The following is a 26,169-nucleotide window of genomic DNA, read 5'->3' as shown; positions in this document are numbered from 1 at the left end:
TCCGAAGTGCGTCAGTTAGAGGGCTAGCAATGCTAGAGTAATTTTGCACTTAATGCTGATAGTATCCAGCCAGGCCCAAGAATGCCCTAATCTCAGATTTTGTGTTTGGTCGTGGATAGTTCACGATGGCCGCTACCTTAGTTTCTGAAGGTCTACGCCGGCCACGCCGCACAACGTGCCCCAGGTAAGACACCTCGCCGCACCCTAGGTGACATTTAGTAGGTTTCACGGTAAGACCAGCTTCTTTCAACCTGTTCAGCACGACGCGTAAATGCTCGACATGTTCTTTCCAGTTGTTGGAGAAGATGGCGACATCGTCAAGATACGGCAGAGCGAACTCAGAGAGACCTGTAAGAACGCGGTCCAATCAGGTTGAAAAACAAAAGGGCGCATTTTTCAATCCAAATCTCAGCTTAAGTGGACGATACGTTCCAAATGGAGAAACAAATGCGGCATAACGGCTAGCACGCTCTGTAAGGGGGACTTGCCAATACCCTCACACGAGGTCTAACGTGGAAATATAGCTGGACTGTGACACAGTTTCCACCCTCTCAGGCGGAACAATTGCCGGCCATGCAGGCCAGGCTAACCCCGCCTGCTGCAACACCACCACCACCACCACCACCCTCTCCTCTAGGTTTGGTTATCGGGTAAGTCTGGTCTTGAGTTATGACTATAAGACGCCGATAATCGATGCATGGCCTCGGATCTTTTCCTGGCACTTCAACCAATATTAGAGGGGATGTATAGTCACTCTCGCCCGGTACTATAACTCCCAACTCCAGCATTTTATCGATCTCCTCTTTCATGATCTGCTTTTGCACGGGGGAACAACGATACGGCTTGCTACGGATTGGCTCCTCACAAGTTAGCTCGATATCGTGTTCGATCACCGTCGTGTTTCCAGGACGGTCCGAAAACACGTCTTGAAACTCGGAAACAATCCTTCTCAGGCCCTCCTTCTGGGCTTCACTTAACCTAGGCTCTAGGTTTAATTGCTCCAAGATTACTTCCGATCCCCTTTCGATTACATCACCAGAACTCAAAATTTCTTCTCCCTCTTCCTCTGAAGCATTCAACAGCAGATTTACGACCGCTTGACGTTGAACGTCTGGTTTCATCAAGTTGCTGTGGTAAATTTTGTTTGGCCGCCTTCCTATTTTCACTTCATAATTGGTATCAGAAAGCTTCGATGTTACTTTAGCGGGCCCTTCCCAATGAACCTCAAGCTTGTTCTTTTTGGACGGCCGCAGCAGCATTACCTGACAACCAACTTCAAAGGTGCGCTTCTTCGCCGACTTGTCGTAGTACTCCTTTGACAACACTTGTGCAGCCTTCATGTGGCTTTCCACAAGATCTTTCGTTTTTGCAAACCTCTGAAGAAGGTCTAGAACATACGCAACTACATTAAGGTCCTCATCGAATCCCTCCAAAGATTCGCGTAGCATTCGCAATGGTGTTCTCAAACTCCTGCCATACACAAGCTCTGCAGGGCTAAAACCAGTGCTCTCACGAGGAGCTGATCTCAAAGCGAACATAGCGGGAGGAATACACGCTTCCCAATCGCATTTGTGCTCGTAGCAAAGAACTCTCAGTATCCGTTTCAGAACGGAATGCATACGCTCTACCGGATTAGATTGCGGGTGATTTATCGAGCTGTGCACTACTTTATTCCACATTTATCCATAAAGGTAGAGGTAAGGCAGCTGGTGAAGACACTACCATTGTCGCATTGGATTGCAGAAGGAAATCCGACGCGTGCAAATATGGATAGCAGTGCATCCACGACATGAGGGGAATTGAGCTCCTTAAGTGGTATCGCTTCCGGAAATTTTGTGGCTACACAGAGAGCCGTCAGGATGTACCGACAACCTTGCCTTGACTGTGGCAATGGCCCGACTATATCAGATACTAGGCGCCGAAAAGGTTCTGTAATAATTGGCACAAGCTTCATAGGTGCCTTCCACTTGTCCGTGGATTTCCCCGCTCTCTGACAAGTGTCGCATGAGCGCACAAAGTCTTCGATATCCTTCCAGCATTTCAGCCAATGAAACTCAAGGGAAACTCTAGCCTTGGTCTTTTTTATGCCGAGATGCCCTGCCCATGCGTTTTCATGCGCCAGTTCCAATAGTTGGCGATGATACCTTTGTGGCACCAAGAGTTGCTCATACTTGCGACCTTGCGCATTTGTGTAGCTCCGATACAAAAGCCCTGCTTTCTCAAAAAAATAAACATTCTTTTTCTCTTCTCCTAAATTTACGCTTTCTATTAGCGCTTTTATCGAGAGGTCCTCACGCTGCTCTCGAATGAGCGTTTCTCGATCAACCCTTGACAGCTCACTCCAACTTTCCGCTACAGGCGAGAGCGATGCACCCCTCTCGCTCTGACTCAATGGTGCCATGTCGTCTCCCCCTGCTACGGAAACCGCGCCGGTCGCTTCGGCGACGGGCCGCTCGAGTGACTGCTCACATGACTCACACGGAGAATTTCCTCTCTGAGGTTCCGCCGACTCGCCGCCAAGGTCACACAGATCTGCCGCTTTTGAACTTGTTTCAGCACATAGAACAAGATCAAGCTCCCGCGAAAGCTTCCACGCTTGTGATCGCGTGAGGGCCATGTACGCTAAGTTGAGGAAGAACGATTTACCCTGCTCTTTGAGAAGCTGCTTTGAGTTGTTAGAGAAAAGATAAGGAAAATGATCGGGAAGCGCTGCAGACACAGCCGCTTCGGTGCGAAGCTTACCGAACGGGCCTTCAATGACAACCGTAGCGATTGGTAAGCAAGCACTCTGCTCCTCGGCATCTTGCCTGATCCACGCGCATTCTCCTGTAAAGTCATCCGGAGACACAAATGAAGGATGGACAACGTCCATGGTTGCCGCTGAGTCACGAAGTGCTCGACACGTTTTCCCATTCACACTGATTTCTTGGATATACGGCTCTAACAACAGCATGTTCTTTTCCGATTCTCGGAGTGTTGCAAAAGCAAACTTTTGATTACAGTTTATCGCGATGTGCCCTTCCTTTTTGCAGTTGAAGCAGATTAGCGGCTTCCGTGATTCAAACGCCCGTGTGGTATCAGTGCGTTGTTTAGGAACCTCACTCGATTTCTCCGCTTCCGTTTGCCCTTCCCTTACAGTGTCCTTCGTAACAGACGGGTCCTTCTTGAAACTACGGTGCGGAGCGGGTTTCCGTTGATCAGGTTTCTTTGAAAACCCCTCTTTCCTTTCATTTTTTTCAACGCGCCCTGCCCTGCTATGCAACTTTCGGCGAGTATAATACTCCTCAGCTAACTCTGCTGCCTGGTTTAGCTGTACTTCACCAAGTTCGCCCTGCAGCCAAAGCTTGACATCCTCGTCGATGCAGCGGTAGAATTGCTCCAATGCAATGAATTCTACCACTTTATCGCGGTCGTCATAAACACTTTCGCCCTTGAACCATTCAATCAAATCGGCTTTAGGACGAAATGCGAGGTCAACGTGCGACTCATTTATTTATTTATTTATTTATTTTGTTACCCTCAATCGCCGAAGCTTTACAGAGGGGAGTGGGTTACAACATGAAAATATACGTGCTATTTTATACATGAACAAAACTAAAAAAAAAAAAAAAAAAAAAAAAAAACCTCTACTCAATGAGGCGCAACAAAAGTGAAACGTAATCACAATGAGCAAATAGTGAATGTAGTAAAATTATACAGTACTAGCAAAAAAGTGTAAAAGTAAGGGAAATGACACGCACACACAAAAAATCAAGAATCCACTGGAAAACGCTGGCATCTTGACACGTGGAGACAGAACTTCATAAGGAGGGGAATAGATCGGATGACTAAGGAGAGCTATCGCAAAATAGGTGAGCTGATAAAGAATGACGAAAGAGGGAGTGATCAGAGATGGAGACGATGTCACCTGGTAGCCGATTCCAATCGTTTGATGTGACCGGTATGAAGGAGCAAGAAAATGTGTTTGTGTAGCAGAAAGTACCTTTAACCTTGTATTCATGGTCGATCCGAGAGGAGTGATATGTGGGAGGCGTAATGAGCTCATTACGCAGTGATGGATGATGGTAGGTCTTATGGAAAAGGCAAAGGCGGAAGTACTTGCGACGCAGTGATAGAGGTGGCAGTGACAAGTGGTGCTTCATTGCTGTTACGCTTGATGTACGGTGATAATCCGATAGAATAAAACGTGCAGCGTTATTTTGAATTAGCTCAAGGTGCCTAATCAAGTTTTCGTGGTGAGGGTTCCAGATTGCAGCAGCGTACTCCAATTTCGAGCGCACGAGGGTTTTATAAAGAAGCATCTTCAAGGAAAGTGGGGCGTTGCTGAAATTTCGACGTATGTATCCCAATGTACGGTTAGCATTGTTCGTGATGACGTTAATATGGGCATTCCATGTTAGATTGAAAGAAATGGTGACGCCTAAGTACCGGTATGACGACACTTGGTCAAGATAAACATCACCCAGTTTGTATGTTGAGGAGTTATTAGGCTGGCGGGAGACTGTCATTAGCTTGCATTTTTTGGGATTTAATTTCATAAGCCATTTATCGCACCAATTCCTAATGTTATTTAAGTCTGTCTGCAAGATGTTCCTATCATCATCGGTACGTATTTCCCTGTAAAGCACACAGTCGTCGGCATATAAATGAACGGATGAAGAAACGCAGTCAGGGAGATCATTAATATATATTAAAAACAGCAGAGGTCCCAGAACTGAGCCTTGCGGTACACCCGATGTTACACTTATTTCCGGCGAGTCATGACCGTTAACAGTGACGTACTGAAGACGGTTTGTTAGAAAGTAGTTAAGCCATGCCAGTACATTTGAGTCAAGGTTGAGAGAGGAGAGCTTATGCATTAGTAAAGCGTGATTGACTTTTTCAAATGCTTTTGCAAAATCCAGGAAAATGCAGTCAATTAAAGATTGTTTATCAAGAATGGTATGCAGGTGATGAGTGAAGAGAAGCAACTGGGTTTCACAGGAAAACGTACGCCTAAAACCGTGTTGGGCCGATGTAAAAAATGAATTCGATTCTAAAAGTTTCGCAATATGTGAATGCAGTACATGTTCCATTAGTTTACACGGAATGCTTGTTAGTGAAATGGGCCGATAGTTAAGAGCGGAGTGTTTATCACCAGACTTGTGTATCGGCACAACCTTACCGACCTTCCAGTCCAGCGGCAAAGTTGCTTGGTCAAGTGACTGCTGGAAAATCTTACACAAGAAGAGAGACGAATATGTGCTTGTTTGTTTGAGAAATTTTGAGTTGATACCGTCAGTCCCACATGATGAGGATGTTTTTAAGGTGTCAATTAACTTCAAAATTCCTGCAGAATCAAAAATGATAGGAAACATTGAGCGGTAGTCACGGCACACAACTGCGTCAACAGGTGCAGCAGTATTTCCCGAGAAATTGGCTGAAAAAATATTGTTAAATAACGCGGCACATTCAGATGGTGGTAGCGGCTCACCAGAGTCATCGTTAATTGATAAATCCGCATTTTGGCTAGAATTGATAACGTTCCAAAATTGCCGGGGGTTCCTTGATAACAATTCAGGCAACGTATGCGTTTGGAAACGATTCTTAGCAGCACGCACAGCTTCCACGTATTCTGCCTCAGCATTTTGATACGCTACCCAGCAGTCACTAGTATTTTGCAACTTGGCTGTGCGGAAATAGCGCTTTTTTCTATTAGACAAACGTTTTAGATGCGTGTTATACCATGGTCTTTTTGTGTTGTTCCGTATGCGTCGAAGGGGAATGTGCGCATTGGTGACATTAGTAACTAAGTTTTTGAAAAGGTCCCAGTTCTCTTGTACACTTCTCTCTTCAAAATTGCAACAAAATGTGTCTAAGTACGCGCACATATCTTGGTTAATGGCGTCAAAATCTGCATTGCGGTAGTCCCGGATGTACTTGTCTTTTTCAGTTCCACGTGAAAAAGACATAGTGATGTCGAAATGTAACACCAAATGGTCGCTCAGACCAGGAAGATAGATAATTGGGGATATGAAGTCTGGATGAGTTGACAAAACTAGGTCTAATGTATTAGACGATTCATTAGTTACCCTTGTTGGTTTCGTTACAACCTGGGTAAAGTTGAAACAATTACAAAAATCTAGGAACTGTTGGGATTGTGTTGAAAAGGGGTCGAGTAGAGGAACACCAGCGTGCCAGGTAATGTTAGGAAAATTCATGTCACCAAAAAGAAAAATTGGTGACGAAGGATACCGAGTGACGACATAGCTGAGAACGTCATGCAATTGATCGACGAATGACGATGTATAGTTTGGGGGACGATAGCATACGCCTAATATAATCTTTGTGTGCTTACTTGAAATACCAACCCAGACTGTTTCCAGAGAGGACACAACTTCTACTTGAAAAGAGGAAATTGTTTGCGATACGGCTATCAATACACCACCACCCTGTCTATCTTCTCTATCGCACCGATACACATCATATGTGACGTCAGTCTGGAAAATTTCTGTATTTTCCACCGTTGAGTTGAGCCATGTCTCGGTTAATATTACTAATTTTGCCTCCATTGAGGAAATAATAGAATTAAGCTGAATCCTGTGTTTCATAATGCTCCTTATGTTGGAAAAAAGAACAGGGACATTGAAAAGAGCAGTCACGTCATCATTCCTACCTCCGGCTAATTGTTACTTGTGAGGACGACTGAAGTGAGTAGAATTCGCAATCATTTTGCGGTTACGAGTACTAAAGGCGGGTCCATTGCGACTACCCGAAGGCTTATCTTGGGTGACACTGTCGTTTGGAACGGGAGTTGTAATCTTACTAGTTGCCTTCTTTAGTATACTATCAGTAGCACGGTCATAAATGTAGCAAGTGTTACCTACATACAACTTGTCATGGCGAACTGAGAAAGCTGGTGACTGTGGCAATGAGTTTGCAAACTCAAATAGTTTTTTCCGTGCAACTCGTGTGGCTATTGAAAAGTCTTCTGTGACGGAAACATTAATACCTTTAAACGTTGCTCGCTTAAAAAGAACTTGTTGCCGAAGCTTAAAACGACTAAACTTGACAATGACAGGTCTACACCTGTTTTCTTGGTAGCTGCCACCTAACCTATGCGCACGCTCAATTACATCATCAGTTATGTTCGGGTCGACATGTTGCATAAGAAGGCTTACAATTTTTTCCTCAGTTTGTATCCACGATTCCTTAGCGTCCGGGATACCATGAAAGATTAGGTTATCACGACGCGCCCTGTCTTCAATGACGTCAAGGCGTGAACTCATGACAGTGCTTGTTTGTTCGAAGGTTTTCACGGCCTCTTCTGCTAGAATGAGCCGCTCTTTTACGTCATCAATTTTGTCACATTGGGCCTCGATTTTCAATATCCGCGTATTCATTGCGACAAACCCTTCTTCGAAAGACTTCTGCGCCGTCGCGACATTAGCCGAGATATCCACTTGGCCCTGGGCTAGCCTACCCGTCTCAGCCTTTAGTTCTTTTAACATCGTTAGCACTTCTTTTTGCCATTCATCAGGACCGGGGTTGCTTTCAATATCTCCGCAACACAACAGCTTAGAAAGTACATGAACATATTCATCATATGCGGTACACAGTGCGTGGGGGCACGGGAAAAGCAAAGTACATCTGTTGCTAGTGTGCTTAGCAAACAGGGAACATTTGTTACTAACCTGCACGAAGTAAAAAAGTCGCACGAAGCGGAATTGAGCCATGGTGTCGCAGGTGACTTTCCCGTGCCCACTGAAGCGATGCGAAGCACCGAGCCTGGTTATAGCTTGCGCTGAAACTGGTTGCTTTGTCGATGCGGCTGTCCGGGTCAAGTGGAGTGATGCGTCTTGCGGATAATCGTTGAAAGTCATCAGATGGTATGGCGTTTCACCGCTGTCGCTGTGCACCGGCTGATTTGACTGTTGATCCGTAGGCATCAGATAGACGGTGCGTGACACGTGGCAGCTCGGATAAGTGGCGAAACGGACCAGAGCCTGCACGAAGTAAAAAAGTCGCACGAAGCGGAATTGAGCCATGGTGTCGCAGGTGACTTTCCCGTGCCCACTGAAGCGATGCGAAGCACCGAGCCTGGTTATAGCTTGCGCTGAAACTGGTTGCTTTGTCGATGCGGCTGTCCGGGTCAAGTGGAGTGATGCGTCTTGCGGATAATCGTTGAAAGTCATCAGATGGTATGGCGTTTCACCGCTGTCGCTGTGCACCGGCTGATTTGACTGTTGATCCGTAGGCATCAGATAGACGGTGCGTGACACGTGGCAGCTCGGATAAGTGGCGAAACGGACCAGAGCCTGCACGAAGTAAAAAAGTCGCACGAAGCGGAATTGAGCCATGGTGTCGCAGGTGACTTTCCCGTGCCCATTCCCCTTTTTAGCATACCGGAACCTTTGCCTGAAAGCCTCGGGTGACAACTTATAACGTCTCAAGAACACTTCCTTAACCTCGTCATAGCTCTCAAACGCTTCCCTCGACAAGCAAGTTATCGCGTCGGACATTTCGCCGGGAAGAAGAGCTAACAGGCTCCGCACCCAAAAAGACCGCTCCAAAGCATTTTGCTCACAGACGTGTTCAAACTTTGCGAGATACTTCGCCATGTCCTCGCCCTGTACGAACGGTGGCAGTTGGTCGCGAATTCTCTGACCGCTGACCTGAACTGTCGCAGAAGCTACGCTAGGCACCTGCGAACACTGTAGGATTGCCAATTCTATTCGTTTCAACTCAAGGCGCTCCTGTCTCTCGGCCTCTTCACGGCGTTCTCACCTTTCAGCTTCTTCACGTTCGCGAACTTCTCGCCTTTCAGCCTCCTCACGGCGTGCTTTGATATCCGCCCAGGCCTCATCGACTGAATTCCTCAGCCGACACTCCTCCATCTTCATGATCTCGAGGATCGCTTGCTTTCGTTTCGCACGGCCCAAAGTAATGCGGAGTTCCTCACGAATTTCGATGAGTTCCTTCACTTTAAAGTTCTCCATCGTTCACACTAGCCTCTTGCTGTTTGCCCTGTTAAGAATCTACTTGCCGTGCCCACTATAAGCCTACTAGCAAGACGCGCAAGCGATTTTTAACACTCCCGTGTTTACTCCCTTAACATTACGCTTGGTTTCAAAGCACTTCGACTTTGCTTGAAACGATCAAAGCTCACTTTAATGCTTCACACAGCCCTTCTCTAAAGTACTATAACCTGAGCTAGAGTAGTCTGGTGAACTGAGCGGAAAACATCAGGCACTCACCGCATCGATGTCGCTGACGCCAGCCGATCCCGCAGCTGCCAACCACTGTTACGAAGCGCGCCTCCGACGACGTTACGAAGGGCGTCACGAATCTCACCACTGCAACCACTTTTTCGAAAGACGGCGACGCCAGCACTGTCCCGAAGGCGCCACTGCTCCGATCTCCGCCGACACGGTCTCACGGTAGCCTAGGTTTTTCAGCTCGCGACTAATTCTGCGCAGAGCTGATAGACGAGCGGACGAGACGACCGTGAGTTAAACAAGGTTTATGTACAGCATACATACAGAGACGTTACAAGTTCGGCACTGGGGCCGACAGCTTAAAGACCCGAAGAGCCGAGCTTTCCTTTCTAATACATAGGTCTACTGCTCGCGACGCGCCGCAGGGCTTCATTTATGTGCACCGGGTGGATTCTTTGAGTAACCAAATGTCCAACCAGAAGCGCCGCTGGTCGTGAGGTCAGAATCCTCCAATGGGGTCGCCGCTGGGCCGCGTCATTCTCATCGAATCTGGAGCCGCTGCGCTGCACGTGGCTGCACCCAAGGACGAATGACGTCGCCACGCATTGCGTCAGACTCGCCAGACAAGAAGTCGCCGATTGCTTCGACGGGCTCGCTGGCTGAGGTGACTCACTGTGCGTGCACGGCAGAAAGGCACCGCCGCGAGATGACGCCGTTGAGTTGTTCGCGTCAGGCGGGCTCACGGGCTGGCGTTGACACAGATTGCCTTTTTCAGAAGCATGGACGTTCGCAGTGGACTCGCAGGCATAACAGGATGTCAGGGAATGTATTTTCAGTGGGCATAATGTCCAATTCACAAATTTTCAGGGGTTGAGTCATGCTCGCTTAGATCGAGCCTATATGTCGCTAGATATTCTACCGCTATGCACTGATTATTTTGTAAATCCTCTATCATTCACTGACCATTGTTTGGTTATGTGCGCAATAGGCACCAGAAAAGGAAGAAGAAGGTACAATTGGTATTTAAGGAAGCTGAATAATCAACTCTTTGACAATGAGGTTTTCAAAACTATAGTATTAGAGGGTATAGAGGAGCCTAATGGTGGCAACAGCTCTAAAGGTGGAGACATTTGAGAAACTTTTAAACAAAAAATAATAGTGAAAGCAATAGAGAGGTACAGCATTCTTAATTACGAAGGTGGGGTAACAAACTGGACTTAGCCTAGTTAACTTTCACACTTTTCTGATACTCCTTTTCTCTCTCTTAAGCATGAAGGATGCAATGATGAGCAGCTTTTGCATTTCAACTTCGCGTTTCAACTTGACGACGTTTCACAAAGAAGAAAACGAAATGTCGGCCGAGTTCAAGCAAGTGTAATACAGAACTCAGACAGCCAAAACTGTTATTTGAGACGAGGTAGGAGCATAGGCTTAGCCAGCGATAGCAGCGACAACGTCTGGGGCGAGCGTCTCGTGCTTAGCACTGATGATGTGGTAAACATCCTTTTGTGTTATTTTGTTTACACGACAATAATCTACGCAAAAGTGTATCGTGCCATCCTTCTTTTTAACTAAAACAACCGGTGACGCCCAAGGACTGTTTGATAGTTTAACGACGCTGCGCTTTAGCCTACTTGTTCATCGATGACATGGCACTCAGCCGGCGAGACACGGTACGAGACACACATTCGTGTTGTAAAGAAAAATTGGAGCTTTTAGATAAAGAAAAGTACAGGGAGGGGGGACAATTATAAGCATACGAGTGGAAAAAAATGGTAAATCCAGAGAACCCTACGAAACGTGCTTTGGGTATGAAAATGAGTTACGCGCAGCGTATTTCAATACCAGGAATTGTGTTTAATGGCACAATAGTTAAGGGGAAGGACGACATCGCGCACGCTTTTCACGAGAACTATATCAAGCCATTTTCAATGAGCGCAGTCGATCGGCATCTTTCGAAGAGTGAATTCTTGTCGTTGATGCCGCGAATAAACGACGAAACTAAAGATAGATTGGAACTCTCAATCTCGGTAACAGAAGTAGAGAGAGCAATTGATAAACAAAACTGCGGGAAATCCCCAGGGCCGGATGGCCTAAGTGCTGCTTTCTACAAGAGGTTCAAGCAGAAATTTTCTCACATTTTGGCACAATTCTTTAATGCATACACTCTAAGGCAAAATTACTCGAAAATGAGTAACGGAGCCCAATAAACGCGCGCGATGAACGGATAGACCGTTGAGGAACAACCACTGAGGGAAGCGTGCCGCGCGAGCCACTTAGTCTCCAAACACGCTTCAAAGGGATGAACCGCCCAGGGAATGCAGGCAGTGCTAAAAGCGTTGCCAAGGTGACTATCTGTCCTTCTCCTCTTCTGCTGGCTCAGTCTTTCCCCGTATTTTGCTGGCGACGGTTCGCGTTGCCTCGCGCTCGGAGTGCTCGACCACGGACGCTTGGATTCGACGACCTGGGAATTACGACCTGGTACTTGTGTGTACGCTTGGATTCGCGTGGACTGCTGCTTTTATGCTTCGCAGCAAACATGAAGTCTGGAGCAAGTCTCGACACGTCACCAAGCCGCGCTGTATATCTCTGGCTTCAAGATAGTCAGGACCAACACACGACCGCAACAGTTGGGAAGGCTAATATTGTGACCGATAAGACAGCAGGCCTATCGAATTTATACTTCAGTCTGACTCAGGGCAGAAATCAGCACTGGATTCTTAAGCAAGTAGGTTATCATTCTTTATTCTAGTCTACTTGTCGCGTGTGCGATATGGATCGCGCTTGCCGGCAACGGGCTCGGTCGTCTTGTATATTGCACGCACGAAATGCACCGCGAAGGTCAGCTTGAGCGTCTGCAGTTCACTTGTGCTTTGCGACCGCCTCGAAATTGCCCGTCATTGCCGACGGCTTCCCGTACGCTCACTCATCGAGTGCTCGCCTATCTTCGCCGCCGCGATGAGCTCCGGGCTGACGACATTGAGCCGAGACCTCGTTGCTGTGTTGGAAGTCGTCGAAAACACGTTGAGGGTTCTCGTAACGAGCTTGGTTGTAGTATGTCGCGCACTGTAAGTGGACCAGCATGAGCTGGCGGGGCTTTCCTAGCGTCAGAACTCACTGAAAATTGGTCGCCATTACAGCTGGCTTTCCCATCAGTCGGTCGCAAGCAGCTCGATGCCGTCCGTTGGCCGCGGCGGTGGACTCGCGTTTGCGCACTGCACTCGCTGGAGTTTGTGGAAAAGGGCCGCATTACCGTCGATTTCTTCGGCGCTAGCTCCAAACCAGCTCGGCGCTGTTCGTGGTGGCGGCCAAGCGTACGCTTGCTCTCCTGTTCGAAGTTCGCTTGCGGCAGACACTCCACCTGCAGCGCCGTGTTTAGTCTCGCGTTCGCTTGCTCGAGCTGAACGACGTCGCTCGCTTAGGACTCACCGATTTGTTAGCGGCACGGTGGTTCGCCGAGTTGTGGCTGTGGCCGCCGCTCCTAAGCTGTTGCACTACGGGTATCGAAATGAGTCTTTGACAATGTGTGACATCACGATGGTATAATTAGCTTGTCATATCTCACGTATGTTTTCATTTCACCTTGCGCGCATTTCTCATATACATTTGTATTCATCCTGTGTCACGTGTGACTCACTACTTTACATACTTATTGTGCAGCCGTGAGCATACACCACGCTGATGACTGTGTGCGCTGGCGTCTGCGATGCCTGTCATCCATCTCTTTCGTCAGAGCGCTTCAGAAGGACTGTGCGAGATGTGAAGGTAAAGTTATTTTTGTGTCATACTTTACACGCATGTTTTTTTATATTAACGCGCACGTACTTGTCCTATGCGTGCATCTTCATCTTCTGTCACGTGTGTCTAACTATTTTTACTATATTATTGTACGTGCAGCCGTGGGAACACAACAGGCAGAAGGCTGCGTGCACTGGCGTCTGCAATGCATGTCATCTATCGCTTCCGTCGGAAGAACTCCACAAGGAGTGAACAAGATGTGACAACGAGACTGGACTTGTACACTTCACCATGAATTCACTTAACAGAATGGAGAAACTTCATGTGTATGTAGAAAAAAGAAAGATTTCGGTGTCTCACTTTTGTCTTTCGTTGTTGCCGTGACTGCGAAAGCAGTTACACATAGGTGGCTAACTACTTTTTCGTGTGTTCTTTTCTGCGCAATTCGTTGCTCACTGCGCAGAAGAACAGGTGAAAGAAGTATTAGGTTGGCGGAAAATAAGGAAAAAACAATGTTTGAACTGGGGATAAAAAGTTCATCCGATTGGAGTATTTCAGTAGATTCGTCCAGCGAGGTATGACTGTGAGGACCAACAATTTCCCGGTATGGTGTAAATGTGGGGAATAACAGTTGCCCTATAAGGTGCAAATGTTAGGGCTAAATGTTAGTCTGTTGAGGTGAATTGTGGGACTAACGGTTACTCACTAAGGTGTAAATGTGAGAGCTAAATGTCAGTCCCTTGAGCTTGTCTGTGGGGACTAACTGTTAGACCCGGTGTCGTTAGTCCTTAAAGGACTTAATGGTTGTGGCAGCCTCATTAGTCCCTAAAGGACAAACCACACACCCTTTTAAAACCCTTTTGCCTTAGAGTGATAGGCCCTGTGGTCGCTATGCTTCAGATTAACTTAGAGAAAGCCTTCCGTCACGTGCCGCATGATTTGCTCCTTGCCGTATTAAAGGATGTTAACGTCGGTACAGTAATTATTGAAGCCGTTCAGATGGCATACACGGGATGCACCACTCGTCTGTTTGTTGACAAAGTGTCAAGTAAATTGATAGAGCTGCAGCGATCCGCGTGTCAAGGGTGCCCGCTCGCTCCTTTCCTTTTTTGAATTTACATTCAAAGCTTCTGCCGAAGTGTAATACGCAGCAACATTATTAAAGAGTTCCAGCTTCACGCATGCGAAGTACGCCTACTGGCATACGCGGATGACTTTGCTATTTTTTTGTACAAACCTTGAAAGTATCGCAGAGGCAGTTATTGTAGCAAAACTTTTTGGCGAGGTCAGTGAAAGTGCAGTTAACTGGACAAAGTGTCTTGTTTTTGTGGCATAGAAATTAGGAACTCACAACAAACTGTTTCAAGAACGCTCAATGTATGACAACACCGGTAAAATACTTCGGCGTACCCCTGGAAAGCTAAAGTGACACTGATCCTTACTGGTGCAGACAAGCATTGAAATCCGTGAAAGGGCGGAAAAATTTAAGGGAGTGGACTTATTCATTTTCGCTCGCCCGACCATTTGCAAACTGTTCTTCATTACCAAGTTGCGATATGTTTCGCAAGTATTGCACTGCTCTCGAATAAATGTGCAGAAGTTTCATCGTATTTTTGCCATCTTTATACGAGGTTCCACGTGGGAGAAAACAGGCTAGACGAGCCTGTTTCGGCGTGTGCGTGATGGTGTTCTGCGTTTGTCGCACTTGTTTCTGCGACAGATTGTAACCTGTTTCTTCTACCTTCACGATATTAAGTACCCTTTTTTTGCGCACTGTCTGTCTAATGTGATTGGCTAGTGCTTTGCTCGAGTTTGTTGTGTCTTTTGTTTAATTGGAAAGTAGGAAACAAGTCTACTTTAAGGAAATCATGGAGTCCTTTCACTTCCTGAAGACACGTTTTTTTTAATATTTAGGCACAGTTTCCTGAAAAAAATGTATGAAAATTTATGCGATGTGCTTCTTCCGTTCCACTCTACCACACTCAGTACTCTAATGGAACATGGAGCAAAGTGTTGAAGCGCATCAAACGAACGCCTGGGCGTCCAGGGGTTAAAATGTTCTTCTTCAAGCTTCACTCCGGTGTTTTACCAGTTAAGACGTGGATGTCTGACGAAGGTTTATTCGTTCCTTGGGATAATCATGGCTTTTAAAAGCGAAGCATTTCATAGCGAACTTCCGTGACTTTGAGCGTATCTATCTATCTATCTATCTATCTATCTATCTATCTATCTATCTATCTTTCTATCTTTCTATCTATCTATCTATCTATCTATCTATCTATCTAGCCACCTACGACTTTTAGCTCTCCTGGCCGTTTCATTAATGGTATCGATGCCAAACTTGGTATGATATAACATGACTGTATGAAGAACATATTTCACTAGTCATAACATGAAAATCAGGACATATATGCCATGAATGTCATTATTAACAGTCCCTGGTCTTGCAGCTCTTGCGGTGGTTTTATTCACATCATCATCATCATCATCATCATCATCAGCCTGGCTACGTCCACTGCAGGACAAAGGCCTCTCCCATGTTCCGCCAGTTAACCCGGTCCTGTGCTTGCTGCTGCCAATTTATACCCGCAAACTTCTTAATTTCATCTGCCCACCTAACCTTCTGTCTCCCCCTAACCCGCTTTCCTTCTCTGGGAATCCAGTTAGTTACTCTTAATGACCAGCGGTTATCCTGTCTACGCACTACATGCCCGGCCCATGTCCATTTCCTCTTCTTTATTTCAACTATGATATCCTTAACCCCCGTTTGTCCCCTAATCCACTCCGCTCTCTTCTTGTCTCTCAAGGTTACACCTACCATTTTTCTTTCCATTGCTCGCTGCGTCGTCCTCAATTTAAGCTGAACCCTCTTTGTGAGTCTCTAGGTTTCTGCTCCGTAGCTAAGTACCGGCAAGATACAGCTGTTATATACCTTCCTCTTAAGGGATAATGGCAATCTACCTGTCATAATTTGAGAGTGCTTGCCGAGTGTACTCCACCCCATTGTTATTCTTCTAGTTACTTCAATCTCGTGGTTAGGCTCTGCGGTTATTACCTGCCCTAAGTAGACATAGTCCTTAACAACTTCAAGTGCACTATTACCTATCTCGAAGCGCTGTTCCTTTCCGAGGTTGTTGTGCATTACTTTTGTTTTCTGCAGATTAATTTTAAGACCCACCTTTCTGCTCTCCTTGTGTAACTCCGTAATCATGAGTTGCAATTCGTCCCATGAGTTACTCAGCAATGCAATGTCATCGGCGAAGCGCAGGTTACTAAGGTATTCTCCATTAACTCTTATTCCTAACTGTTCCCAATCTAGGCTTCTGAAAACCTCCTGTAAGCACGCGGTAAATAGCATTGGGGAGATTGTGTCCCCCTGCCTTACACCCTTCTTGATTGGTATTCTGTTGCTTTCTTTAAGAAGCACTATGGTAGCAGTTGATCCCCTGTAGTTTTCTTCCAGAATGTTTATATATACTTCATCTACGCCCTGATTCCGCAGTGTCTGCATGACGGCTGATATTTCTATTGAATCAAACGCCTTCTCGTAATCAATGAAGGCTATGTATAGTGGTTGGTTATACTCTGAGCATTTCTCTATTACCTGATTGATAGTATGAATGTGGTCAATTGTTGAGTAGCCTGTTCGAAATCCTGCTTCTCCCTTTGGTTGATTGAATTCTAATGTTTTCTTTACTCTGTCAGGAATTACCTTTGTAAATAGCTTGTACACTACAGAGAGCAAGCTGATCGGCCTGTAATTCGTCAAGTCCTTGTCATCTTTTTTCTTATGTATTTAGATGATGTTAGCGTTCTTCCAAGACTCTGGTACCCTTCCCGTCAGGAGACACCTCGTAAACAGGGTGGCTAGTTTTTCTAACACAATCTGTCCTCCATCTTTCAGCAGATGTGATGTTACCTGATCCTCACCAGCAGCTTTGCCTCTTTGCATGCTCTCCAGAGCTTTTCTGACTTCTTCTATCATTACTGGTGGGGTGTCATCTGGGTTACTGCTAGTTCTTATAGTATTAAGGTCGTGGTTGTCACGGCTACTGTACAGATTTCTGTAAAACTCCTCCGCTATTTTAACTATCCTATCCATATTGGTAGTTATTTTGCTTTCTTTGTCCCTTAGTGCATATATCCGACTTTTGCCTATCCCAAGTTTCCTCTTCACTGCTTTGAAGCTTCCTCCGTTTTTCAGAGCGTGTTCAATTCTCTCAATGCTATACCTTCTTACATCGCATACTTTACGTCTATTAATCAACTTCGAAAGCTCTGCCAGTTCTATTTCGTCTGTTGTACTTTACACTTTCATGATTTGACGCTTCTTAATTTGAATCTTCGTTTCCTGGGAAAGCTTGCCAGTGTCCTGTCTAACTACCCTGCCTCCAACTTTCACTGCACACTCCGTAATGATACTCGTCAGATTATCATTCATTGTATCTAGGCTAAGGTTGGTTTCCTCACTAAGAGCCGAGTACCTGTTCTGCAGCGACACTCTGAATTCCTGTACTTTCCCTCTCAGTGCTAGCTCATTGATTGGCTTCTTGCGTATCAGTTTCTGTCGTTTCTTCTTCAAGTCTAGGCGAACTCGAGACCGTACCATTCTGTGGTCACTGCATTGTACCTTGCCAACCACTTCCACATCCTGCACGATTCCTGGGTGTGCAGTCATTATAAAGTCTATTTCGTTCTTATTTTCGCCATTAGGGCTCCTCCATTTCCACTTGCGGTTTTCTCGTTTTCGGTAGAAGGTATTCAAAATCCGCAAATTATTGCGTTCTGCGAATTCTACTAGTAGCTCTCCTTTGGCATTTCTAGTGCCGATGCCATAATCTCCTACTGCCTGGTCTCCAGTCTGCTTCTTCCCTACGTTTTCATTAAAGTCGCCCATCACTATAGTATACTGTGTTTTTACCTTACTCATTGCCGATTCCACGTCTTCATAGAAGCTTTCAACTGAAGCGTCATTATGACTGGATGTAGGCGCGTAAGCCTGTACTACCTTCATCTTGTATATTTTATTCAGTTTAATTACAATACCTACCATTCTGTCATGTAACAACATTCCATCAAGCCACGCTCATAGTGCGCTGGCGGCCGCTTCGCTAGCTTCACCCATACGAAATTTGGTATTACGGGAGGTGAATGGAAGACGAAGGTATGATACTGGTGCAAACATGATAAACATGAGATGCGTGCCATGCAACAACATGACTACATGCCACGCTCATGATGTGCTCGTGGCCGTGTCACTAGCTTCATATGTACCAAACTCGGTATTACGCAACGCGAACGGAAGACATACGTAAAAAACACATCCAAACATGACAATAACGACATGCTTGTTATGTAACAACATGACTACATGCCACACTTATGATGCGCTCGCGGCCGTTTCGCAAACTTCACATATGCCAAATTTGGTATTACGTGACGCCAATGGATGACCAAGGCGTGTGACTGGTGCAAACATGATAATCATGAGAAGCGTGTCATGTGAGAACATGACTGCATGCCACAGTCAAGGCACCAATACATTTCGACGCGACGCGGTGCGCGTGCTCGCCGGCGTTCATTTCGTCACGTCACGCCAGCGTTGCCACGCCAGGCGCTGGTCCTGCCACATACTCGCAGGCGCGCGGCGCACTGCGTTGCTTTGACGCATGCGCGTTTCAGCGAGTGCGGCGTCCCTGGAACACGAAAAGAGGGAGACGCAGTGTTGTCTAGGTAACGATTCGGCGCGAAATGCAGCATGTCGCATTTCGCGCTGGTTGCCGTCGGGCCGCGCCGACGGACGCTCGCGGCGCCGGTCGCGCCTAGCGTCAGACTATAGAGCGATCGTTTTGCTAACGTAGCGTTGCTGTACCCAGCGTGCGCGCGCGTCAACGCTATATTGGAGTAAATTGGGCCCTTCATGATGTGCTCGCGGCTGTTTTTCTCCCTCCACATATACCAAATTTAGTGTTACGTGACGACAATGGATGACGAAATATATGACTGGTGCAATCACGATAATCCTGACACGAGTGTCGTGGAGGAACATGACAACATACCACGCTCATAGCGTGCTCGCGGCCGTTTTGCTAGCTCCACATATGCTAAATTTGGTATCACGTGACGTGAATAGATGACGAAGGCAAACGACACATCCGAACAAGATAATCATGACACGGAAGTCATGTGCGGCATTACTTTCCTTCACTTCGTAACGTTGTATTGATTTTAAAGTGACATATCAACTTTTATCATTTGTGCTTCGCATATAATCGATTGCCACTGTACGTGTGATCTGCGAATTTTTTTGTGTCTGAAGCCCGAAAAAATTAAGCATGTTTTCCTTGATTGTTGGGACGTGGTATTCTTCTAGGATGTCTTATAAAGGACATGAAAGAAAGATTTCTCGCTAGACGCACAGAAAATAAGGTACCTCGCCATTGATATTGAGGATGAATTTCTGTATAACATTGTTATGCTATTGGATCTGCAGAGTATTTGTAGATGGCGCATGGCTATACCTAATGCTGATGTAGATGTTCGACGAGCTCTAGAATACTTTCGAGAGCCCTTAACTTCGTTTCTGGAACTGCAAAAAAATGTGAAACAATCTGCCCGACTGTGTACCACGCATGGAATAACTATTGTACACACTATTGAACATGAAAAAAAAAATTGTATAAAGTTCGTTCTGTTCAAAATGAAGAACTGCAATGAAGGAAAAAAAAGTTGCTTGGAGGCTCAGTGGTTAACACCTCGCAATCGCGACGCAAAAGTTCGATTTCGCGCCGCGGAGTTTTCTTCTGGATTTCCTTATTTTTTGCGTTTTTATAAATATTTATAGGTATACACAAACGGTGAGTGACGGCGACACCGGTGGCTGAATCCTGTCGAGAATCTGCATACAATTGCTATCGCAATAATAGACATAAATAGCAATGAAGAGGAAGAAAACCATAGATTTAATTAGAAAAAAAGAGGAAGTAAAAAAAATTAAATTAAGTGATAACTGAAGAGAAAAAAACGACGTCCTTTCGGCTGGGCACCACCAGTGCGAAGCTGTTTTTTTTTTTTTTTTGGTAGGCCTCTTGGTGTTCAGATTCCTCATTCCTACTCCTTAACGTGACTCTGTAGCGCTTTCCGGTTTTATGCCGTCACGCTGCTTTTCCTTGCAGAACGTGCAACATCGCTTCGTGAAAGCTGCAGCAATTTTCGTTGTTTTCCGGACGTAATCGTAGAGATTTCAAGGATGTAACGTGGCAGCTCCTTGTGATGGCCGTCTTAATGAGGCCACTGAAGCGTTCTTATCTCTTAATTGTTGCTTCAACCTTGGCACTTTGGGCTGTTTACACCCTCTGTTTTGTGCTCACTACACTGCTGTGGCACGTGTTTTGTCGTCCCTGAATTGTTAAGTTTTGTTCCTTCCGGCTCCAACCATGAATACTAGCACATAATTAAGCATTTCCACCGGATGCGTCTAAATGCGTGGGTGGCAGTGTTTTTTTTTTTTTTGACAGTCAGCATGTGGAAACTTTCAGCGTTGTAAACTAACTATGGCATAATATACCTTGTAGCCATATACGTGCAGACAAACGATTCGCCCGGAGAACTGGTAGCAGAGGTAACTAAGAGAATACCCAGCAGGTTAGTTCACGCACAACAAATGTTCACACCTACACGAGACAATACGAATATTGACAGAGTCCTGACAGAACTCCGATATAAAGAATAAAGTAAGAACAACAAGAGAGATGACAGAGAGTTAACCAGGCACATGAATATTTGGCTAGCCAACGCTGGTGGAATGGTGAAGGGAAGCATAAAAGAAAGAGGGGTAAAAAAGAACCACAACATTCGCACGGTGTGCATGATGATGAGTGGGGCGAAGCATCCATCAGTCCATCCGCACTCCCATACATCCGTTCTTTCTGCTTCCGTCCGTCTGCGCATCCGTCCGTGCGTCCATGCATCCGTCCCTGCATCCATCCGTCCATCCATTCACACGTTCATCCGTCAGTGCGTCCGACCGGCTGTTCGTTCATGCATCCGCGCGTGTGTTTGCCCATTCGTCCATCCATTCGTCCGTCCGTGCATCCATGTGCCTGTTCGTCCATCCATTCATATAGTTAACACTCCTAGTACCACCATCTCCCATCTTTTCATCATACATTCAGCATGTAGAAGTACCACCATCCAGCGGACATTCCAAGGAATAAACGAGAGGTGGAACGCGTGCAGATTCTTACGGCTTGCGCTTCGTGTATACTTCCTAGCTTTTACAGCCTCTAGTTCATGGCTATTTACTAGTTCACTATATTTATGGCACTATGGCCTAACCCTCGCTAAACCTTGCAAAAACCAACAAAGCTATGCCCAGCGAGTTTAACATGACAACCTTTTCTGGTCAGATAACGCTCAAAGTGCGTTTTTCTCTTATTATTTTTTAGGAAGCATCCAATTCAAGGCGAATGATATTGGAGATTAATCCCCGATACTCGACTGTTTAGGTTATTTCATCAGAAACAACTGTCCTTTTATTTATGACAAACGTGCGTGGGTGTCCTGCTCAACTAAAAGGAGTGTGCGCGTGCCACTCCCCTATCCGGCCGTGGAGATGGCTACCTACTACTACTACTACTACTACTACTACTACTACTACTACTACTACTACTACTACTACCATTACTACATGTATAGTGGACGCATGACTCATGACTTAAAAAGCTTCGCCCTTAAAAGACGAGATAATTATCACTGCATTGGCTGGCGCGCATGCAGCGTTGGAACTACGCAAAAGTCAGAAGCGTTCACATAGGCCCGTATAGTACTCAGAAAGTGCAAGAGGCTTAAGAGTGCTTTGACTGCCTGGTGAGCCAACGAAAAACGAGGAAGGGGCTCCAGCAGCATCTACACAGAGTGTAGCCGATCATCCAATTGTCCCAACGCGTCAGAAAGGTTTCGTCTTTTAGAGGCAAATTTAGGGCAACGCCATAGCAAACGATCGGTGTCTTCTTCGGTGGCACAGACCCCGCACACCGCACTGTCGGTCACTCCAGTTATGGCTGTATATGCTTGATTTGTGAGACAAAGAAGACAAACACTGTTTCACTCCTACAGGGGTCACGGCGCTAGTGGTTACAGTGGTGGGTGGTGGTGGTGGTGGCAGTGGTTAGAAGAGGAGAAAGGCTAGTGGTTAGAGTAACGTGTGTAGGCACTAGAGCCTATTCCCCAACCCCAGTGTAGGACAGCATACCGGATACTAACATCTGTTTAACCTCCCTGCCTTCCTTTTTTCTCGTCTGCCTCTCTCTCTCTCTCTCTCTCATTCTCTCTCGCGCGCGCTCGCGCTCTCTCGTTCGCAGGATACAAGACCGCTCCTTTGGTTGGAGAACAAAAAAAGCCAACAGCCCTTCCACCATCGTTGAAAAAATGGAGGCGTCGCTTGGCATGGGCGTTCCTGGCGAATAGTATTGGAGTCTTTAATGTTCTTTGAAGCGTTTATTAGTCTGCCGAATGGACCAAGTTAATGTCCATCGCGTTACCATGAAAACGCGTCTAAGCAATTCAATTTTCTTGAAGTAGGAATTTTTCCTAAATGTGAAATTCCTGATATTGACCTCTTGACCTCATATACATTATATTACCCTTTAGTACACAATACTAGGCAGTAAGCGCCATGATAAGACAGTAATTTATAGGACAGTCGTTTGCAGTGATATAACACGGATAAGCGTTGGGATGTCAGGCACCCACAAGGCGATTTTAGCAACTATCGCATGGCAACCATTGATTGTACATTGTGCATATTTTGTTCTAGAGTCTTCCGATTGCAATACTTCAATCGCTGTTATTGCCACTAATATCGGCTGTCTCACTGTCCTTGTATTTTGCTTTTTTTTCACGTAGATTATTCCTGAGGCATGATGTCATGCGTTAGTTTAACGCGTTAGCGTTAAGAAAAACCTCACATTGCCTGCGTTGACTCGAAGAATGTAAAGAAAAAACTCCAGTGTCCCAGCAATGGAACCCCAGCATTCTGCATGGCAACTAAGCATCATACCATATAGCCAAGCCAGATCTCGCAACTTCCTTTTCAGGTAGACCGTAAGGTTCTTGACGCGTGAATTTGAAACACAATGTTCGCTATCCAATTTTTACATAGGTACTGCTACGATACAGCCGTCACGTTTTGCTAAGATTAACTTTTATTTAAGCGTAATGCATTCAAGGTGATTGGCCGTTTATACCAACGGGAACCAAGTTTTGTAATTTTAATTCGAAAGCGTGACGAAAAGTAAGTGCATCGCCAGGAAGGGAATGACGACGAGTGGGCGAAGGTATGAGCTCTAAGGTCTATGTTGAAGTGACCGACCAGTATAAAGGACGCACAGGTGGATGCACGGACCGCGGATAGGGGGACGTAAGCATGGAAGCAATGACGGGTGAACAGACAGACAGCGTGAATGATCATGCATTTTTCTGTCGTATATTTCGTTACCCATAAAGTGTGTCTGTGTTTTCGTTTTTTGCTGTACAGGTGTTCAGTTTCGGTTTGGGTTTTGTGGGGCGTGATGGAACCAACTATACATGTCGGCCCATATTGATTGATATGTGGGGTTTAACGTCCCAAAACCACAATATGATTATGAGAGACGCCGTAGTGGAGGGCTCCGGAAATTTAGACCACCTGGGGTTCTTTAACGTGCACCCAAATCTGAGCACACGGGCCTACAACATTTCCGCCTCCATCGGAAATGCAGCCGCCGCAGCCGGGATTCGAACCCGCGCCCTGCGGGTCAGCAGCCGAGTACCTTAGCCACTAGACCACCGCGGCGGGGCCATGTCGGCCCTTAGAAGCTTCGTCCCAAAGCTGGCATAGACAATGTTGACCCAACGAGCGCATAAAATAAATACCATGGTTCCAGCTGAAATTGAACCCCAACCTTCTGCGCGGTATTCTACCACAGAGCCACGCCCGCCCTCTGAACCGCTTTTCATGTATAGACCACGATGATCGTGAAACGCTGATTGCATTTGCAGTTTTGGCTGCCTGAGCTTATGAACACTACATACGGACTCCTATCATTCAGCCATCACCTCGGTACAGTGGCTACAATAGGGAAGTGTCATGAACGCGCCAGCTAGCGCGTAACGCCTTGGGAGGAAACTGCCAGGTGGCTCTGGCACACGTTTGCACGTGAACTAAGTATAACGGCTTGGTGGTGTTAGCCACCGCTCAATCTAAAGGGTACCGCCATACCAATGCATCCATCCATCCATCCACGTCACCCAAGGCGGCGCTGCGCTGCGCAGAGACAGGAATCAACCACGCGTGCGGGTAGTGTGAAACATTTAAAATACATGTTGTTGCTCGTGCACAGCTTCATATGGCAACAGAGAAAATATTTTAATTAGCTTCTGGAATTACAGGATGCCTACGTGGGTGCGCAACTCAACTAAATATCAACAAGGCGCCGATAGTGAGTGTGTGACGGCACTGAAACATTTAATCAATGTGAAATGGTAGAAGACTGGAACGATGACTGACTCAGTTGTCAGCCATTGCTTGCACCTTCTAAGGCAAACCTTCTAACGCGTACCATTATTTCCTGAAGCACTAATCTGTAAATAAAGCCCCATCATTCGTAACATGCACGGCTCGCTATAGGGAGCCGTAACATGCACGGCTCGCTATAGGTACTTCTGCTAACGCATTATCAAACTTTCAGAGGCGAGAATCACGAGCGGTATCTGAATGAAAACCTTTTATTTTCTGCACACTGGTCATACAACCCATTTCCGAGTAGTGACTCACTATCTGTTTACAACAATGCATTCTTAATAGTTGGTCGCACATCTTTTTTTAACCCCCCCCCCCTAAAAAAAATTCTACGGTTCACAACCGCACCACAGAACAATGTTTCACTTGGGCTGCAAGCCTAGGTGACGCGCCTGAGCTTCAGGTGCAATCCCACTTTTCACGGGAAGATGCTCGCTCCTTGTGGAGTACCTTTGTTTAAAACTGCAGGTGGATAAGATGAATGCATGAACTTTATTTGGTCCTTCGGAACACGCTTTAGCACGTTGCGGGCCGCTCCCACGTCGCGACAGGAAGACCTAGTCTCTGTGCTGCGTCGCGGGCCCGGTGGACTGGTTCGAGTCTGAAGCTTGTTATAGCACTCTCCCATTTCGAGGGCATGATGACTTCCCCACAGCACCAGAGTATATTTTCCAAGCTTGCTATATCGTCACAGAAGATACATGAATTAGTTGACTGTATTTCGGGATAATTTTTGTTCGAGCCGAGGGTGAGGCTCGGGCCTTGTTGTGTGCAGGCCAGTGTTGCATCTTTTTTTTTTTCAAGCAGGAAACTAGGTCGTCCAAGCTGTCACTGTTAAGCTCGTACGTTGTAGCTAAACCACTTTGAAAACGTAATATCAAGGGCATCTACAAATGCGAAGAGCTTCTCCGAAAAGCCTACCCATAGGTTTAGTCACCTGGCAGGGAGGCGCTAAATGTGCTCTATACATTGAGTAGGCGGCGGGGCACTCTTTTAGTCACCTAAAGGGGGGCGCAAAGTCTGCCTCATACACTAAGTTAATATGGAGGGGGAGGGGGCTCTGCAATGAACCTTCACCTCCTCCGACCCCCCTCCGCACCTGAATGGGAATCCTGTGCACGCCTATGGCCCTACCCTTTCAATGCAGACAATTTCGCCATTCACAGTGTACTCGGAGTGCCGGGAGATAAACCTCTCGTCGAAGTGCAGCCCGCGCAGGCCGAGTTTTCTCGAAGCAGTTTGTCAGCGCGCGGGATCGCTCTCCGCCATTGCGCAAACAGAGCTTCGTCCTTTAGAACGCCGAACAACACATGCTTCTTTTTAGCTGACTTGTAGCCTGAAGTGCACCCCTGGACGAACCAATGACTTTGTTTTCGCGCTATGAGAGTGCTACCGCACAAAAGGAAACGAGAACGAAAGCGCCGACGAAACTGTCGGAACCGTGTAAACAACGTATGAACGACTGGGCGCGCCCCCACGCGGCTTCTCCTCAGAGGCTTCAGTGCACTCCGTAGGCGCCACTTGCCGCTCATCACACTTCCCTATTCTAGCCATTGTGACCTCGGGATAACGACGGACTGGCTCTCTGGATTTCGTACCAACCGGTTGTGCCCCCGCGATCTCCGACGGCAGCGCTGCTCTGGCTGACTGGGCTCCCCCTACGCCATCTCCTGA

At 46.5% G+C, this 26,169-nt stretch overlaps 1 protein-coding gene across 1 annotated transcript in view; it reads right to left on the bottom strand.

Annotated features, from left to right (window-relative positions):
* Positions 1 to 8,358, bottom strand: part of LOC142814448 (uncharacterized) — a 35,468-nt gene extending 27,110 nt beyond the window's left edge. The window contains exon 1 of the mRNA XM_075893206.1: positions 7,674 to 8,358. Within this exon, the coding sequence (XP_075749321.1) occupies positions 7,674 to 8,339 (666 nt within the window). The 5' untranslated portion in view covers positions 8,340 to 8,358. The remainder of the gene's footprint in view (positions 1 to 7,673) is intronic.
* Between the last annotated feature and the right edge of the window lie 17,811 nt (positions 8,359 to 26,169).

Source organism: Rhipicephalus microplus, chromosome 4 (assembly GCF_043290135.1).
Source record: "Rhipicephalus microplus isolate Deutch F79 chromosome 4, USDA_Rmic, whole genome shotgun sequence".
Taxonomy (NCBI): Eukaryota; Metazoa; Arthropoda; class Arachnida; order Ixodida; family Ixodidae; genus Rhipicephalus; species Rhipicephalus microplus.
This window is presented reverse-complemented; position numbering and strand designations above follow the sequence as displayed.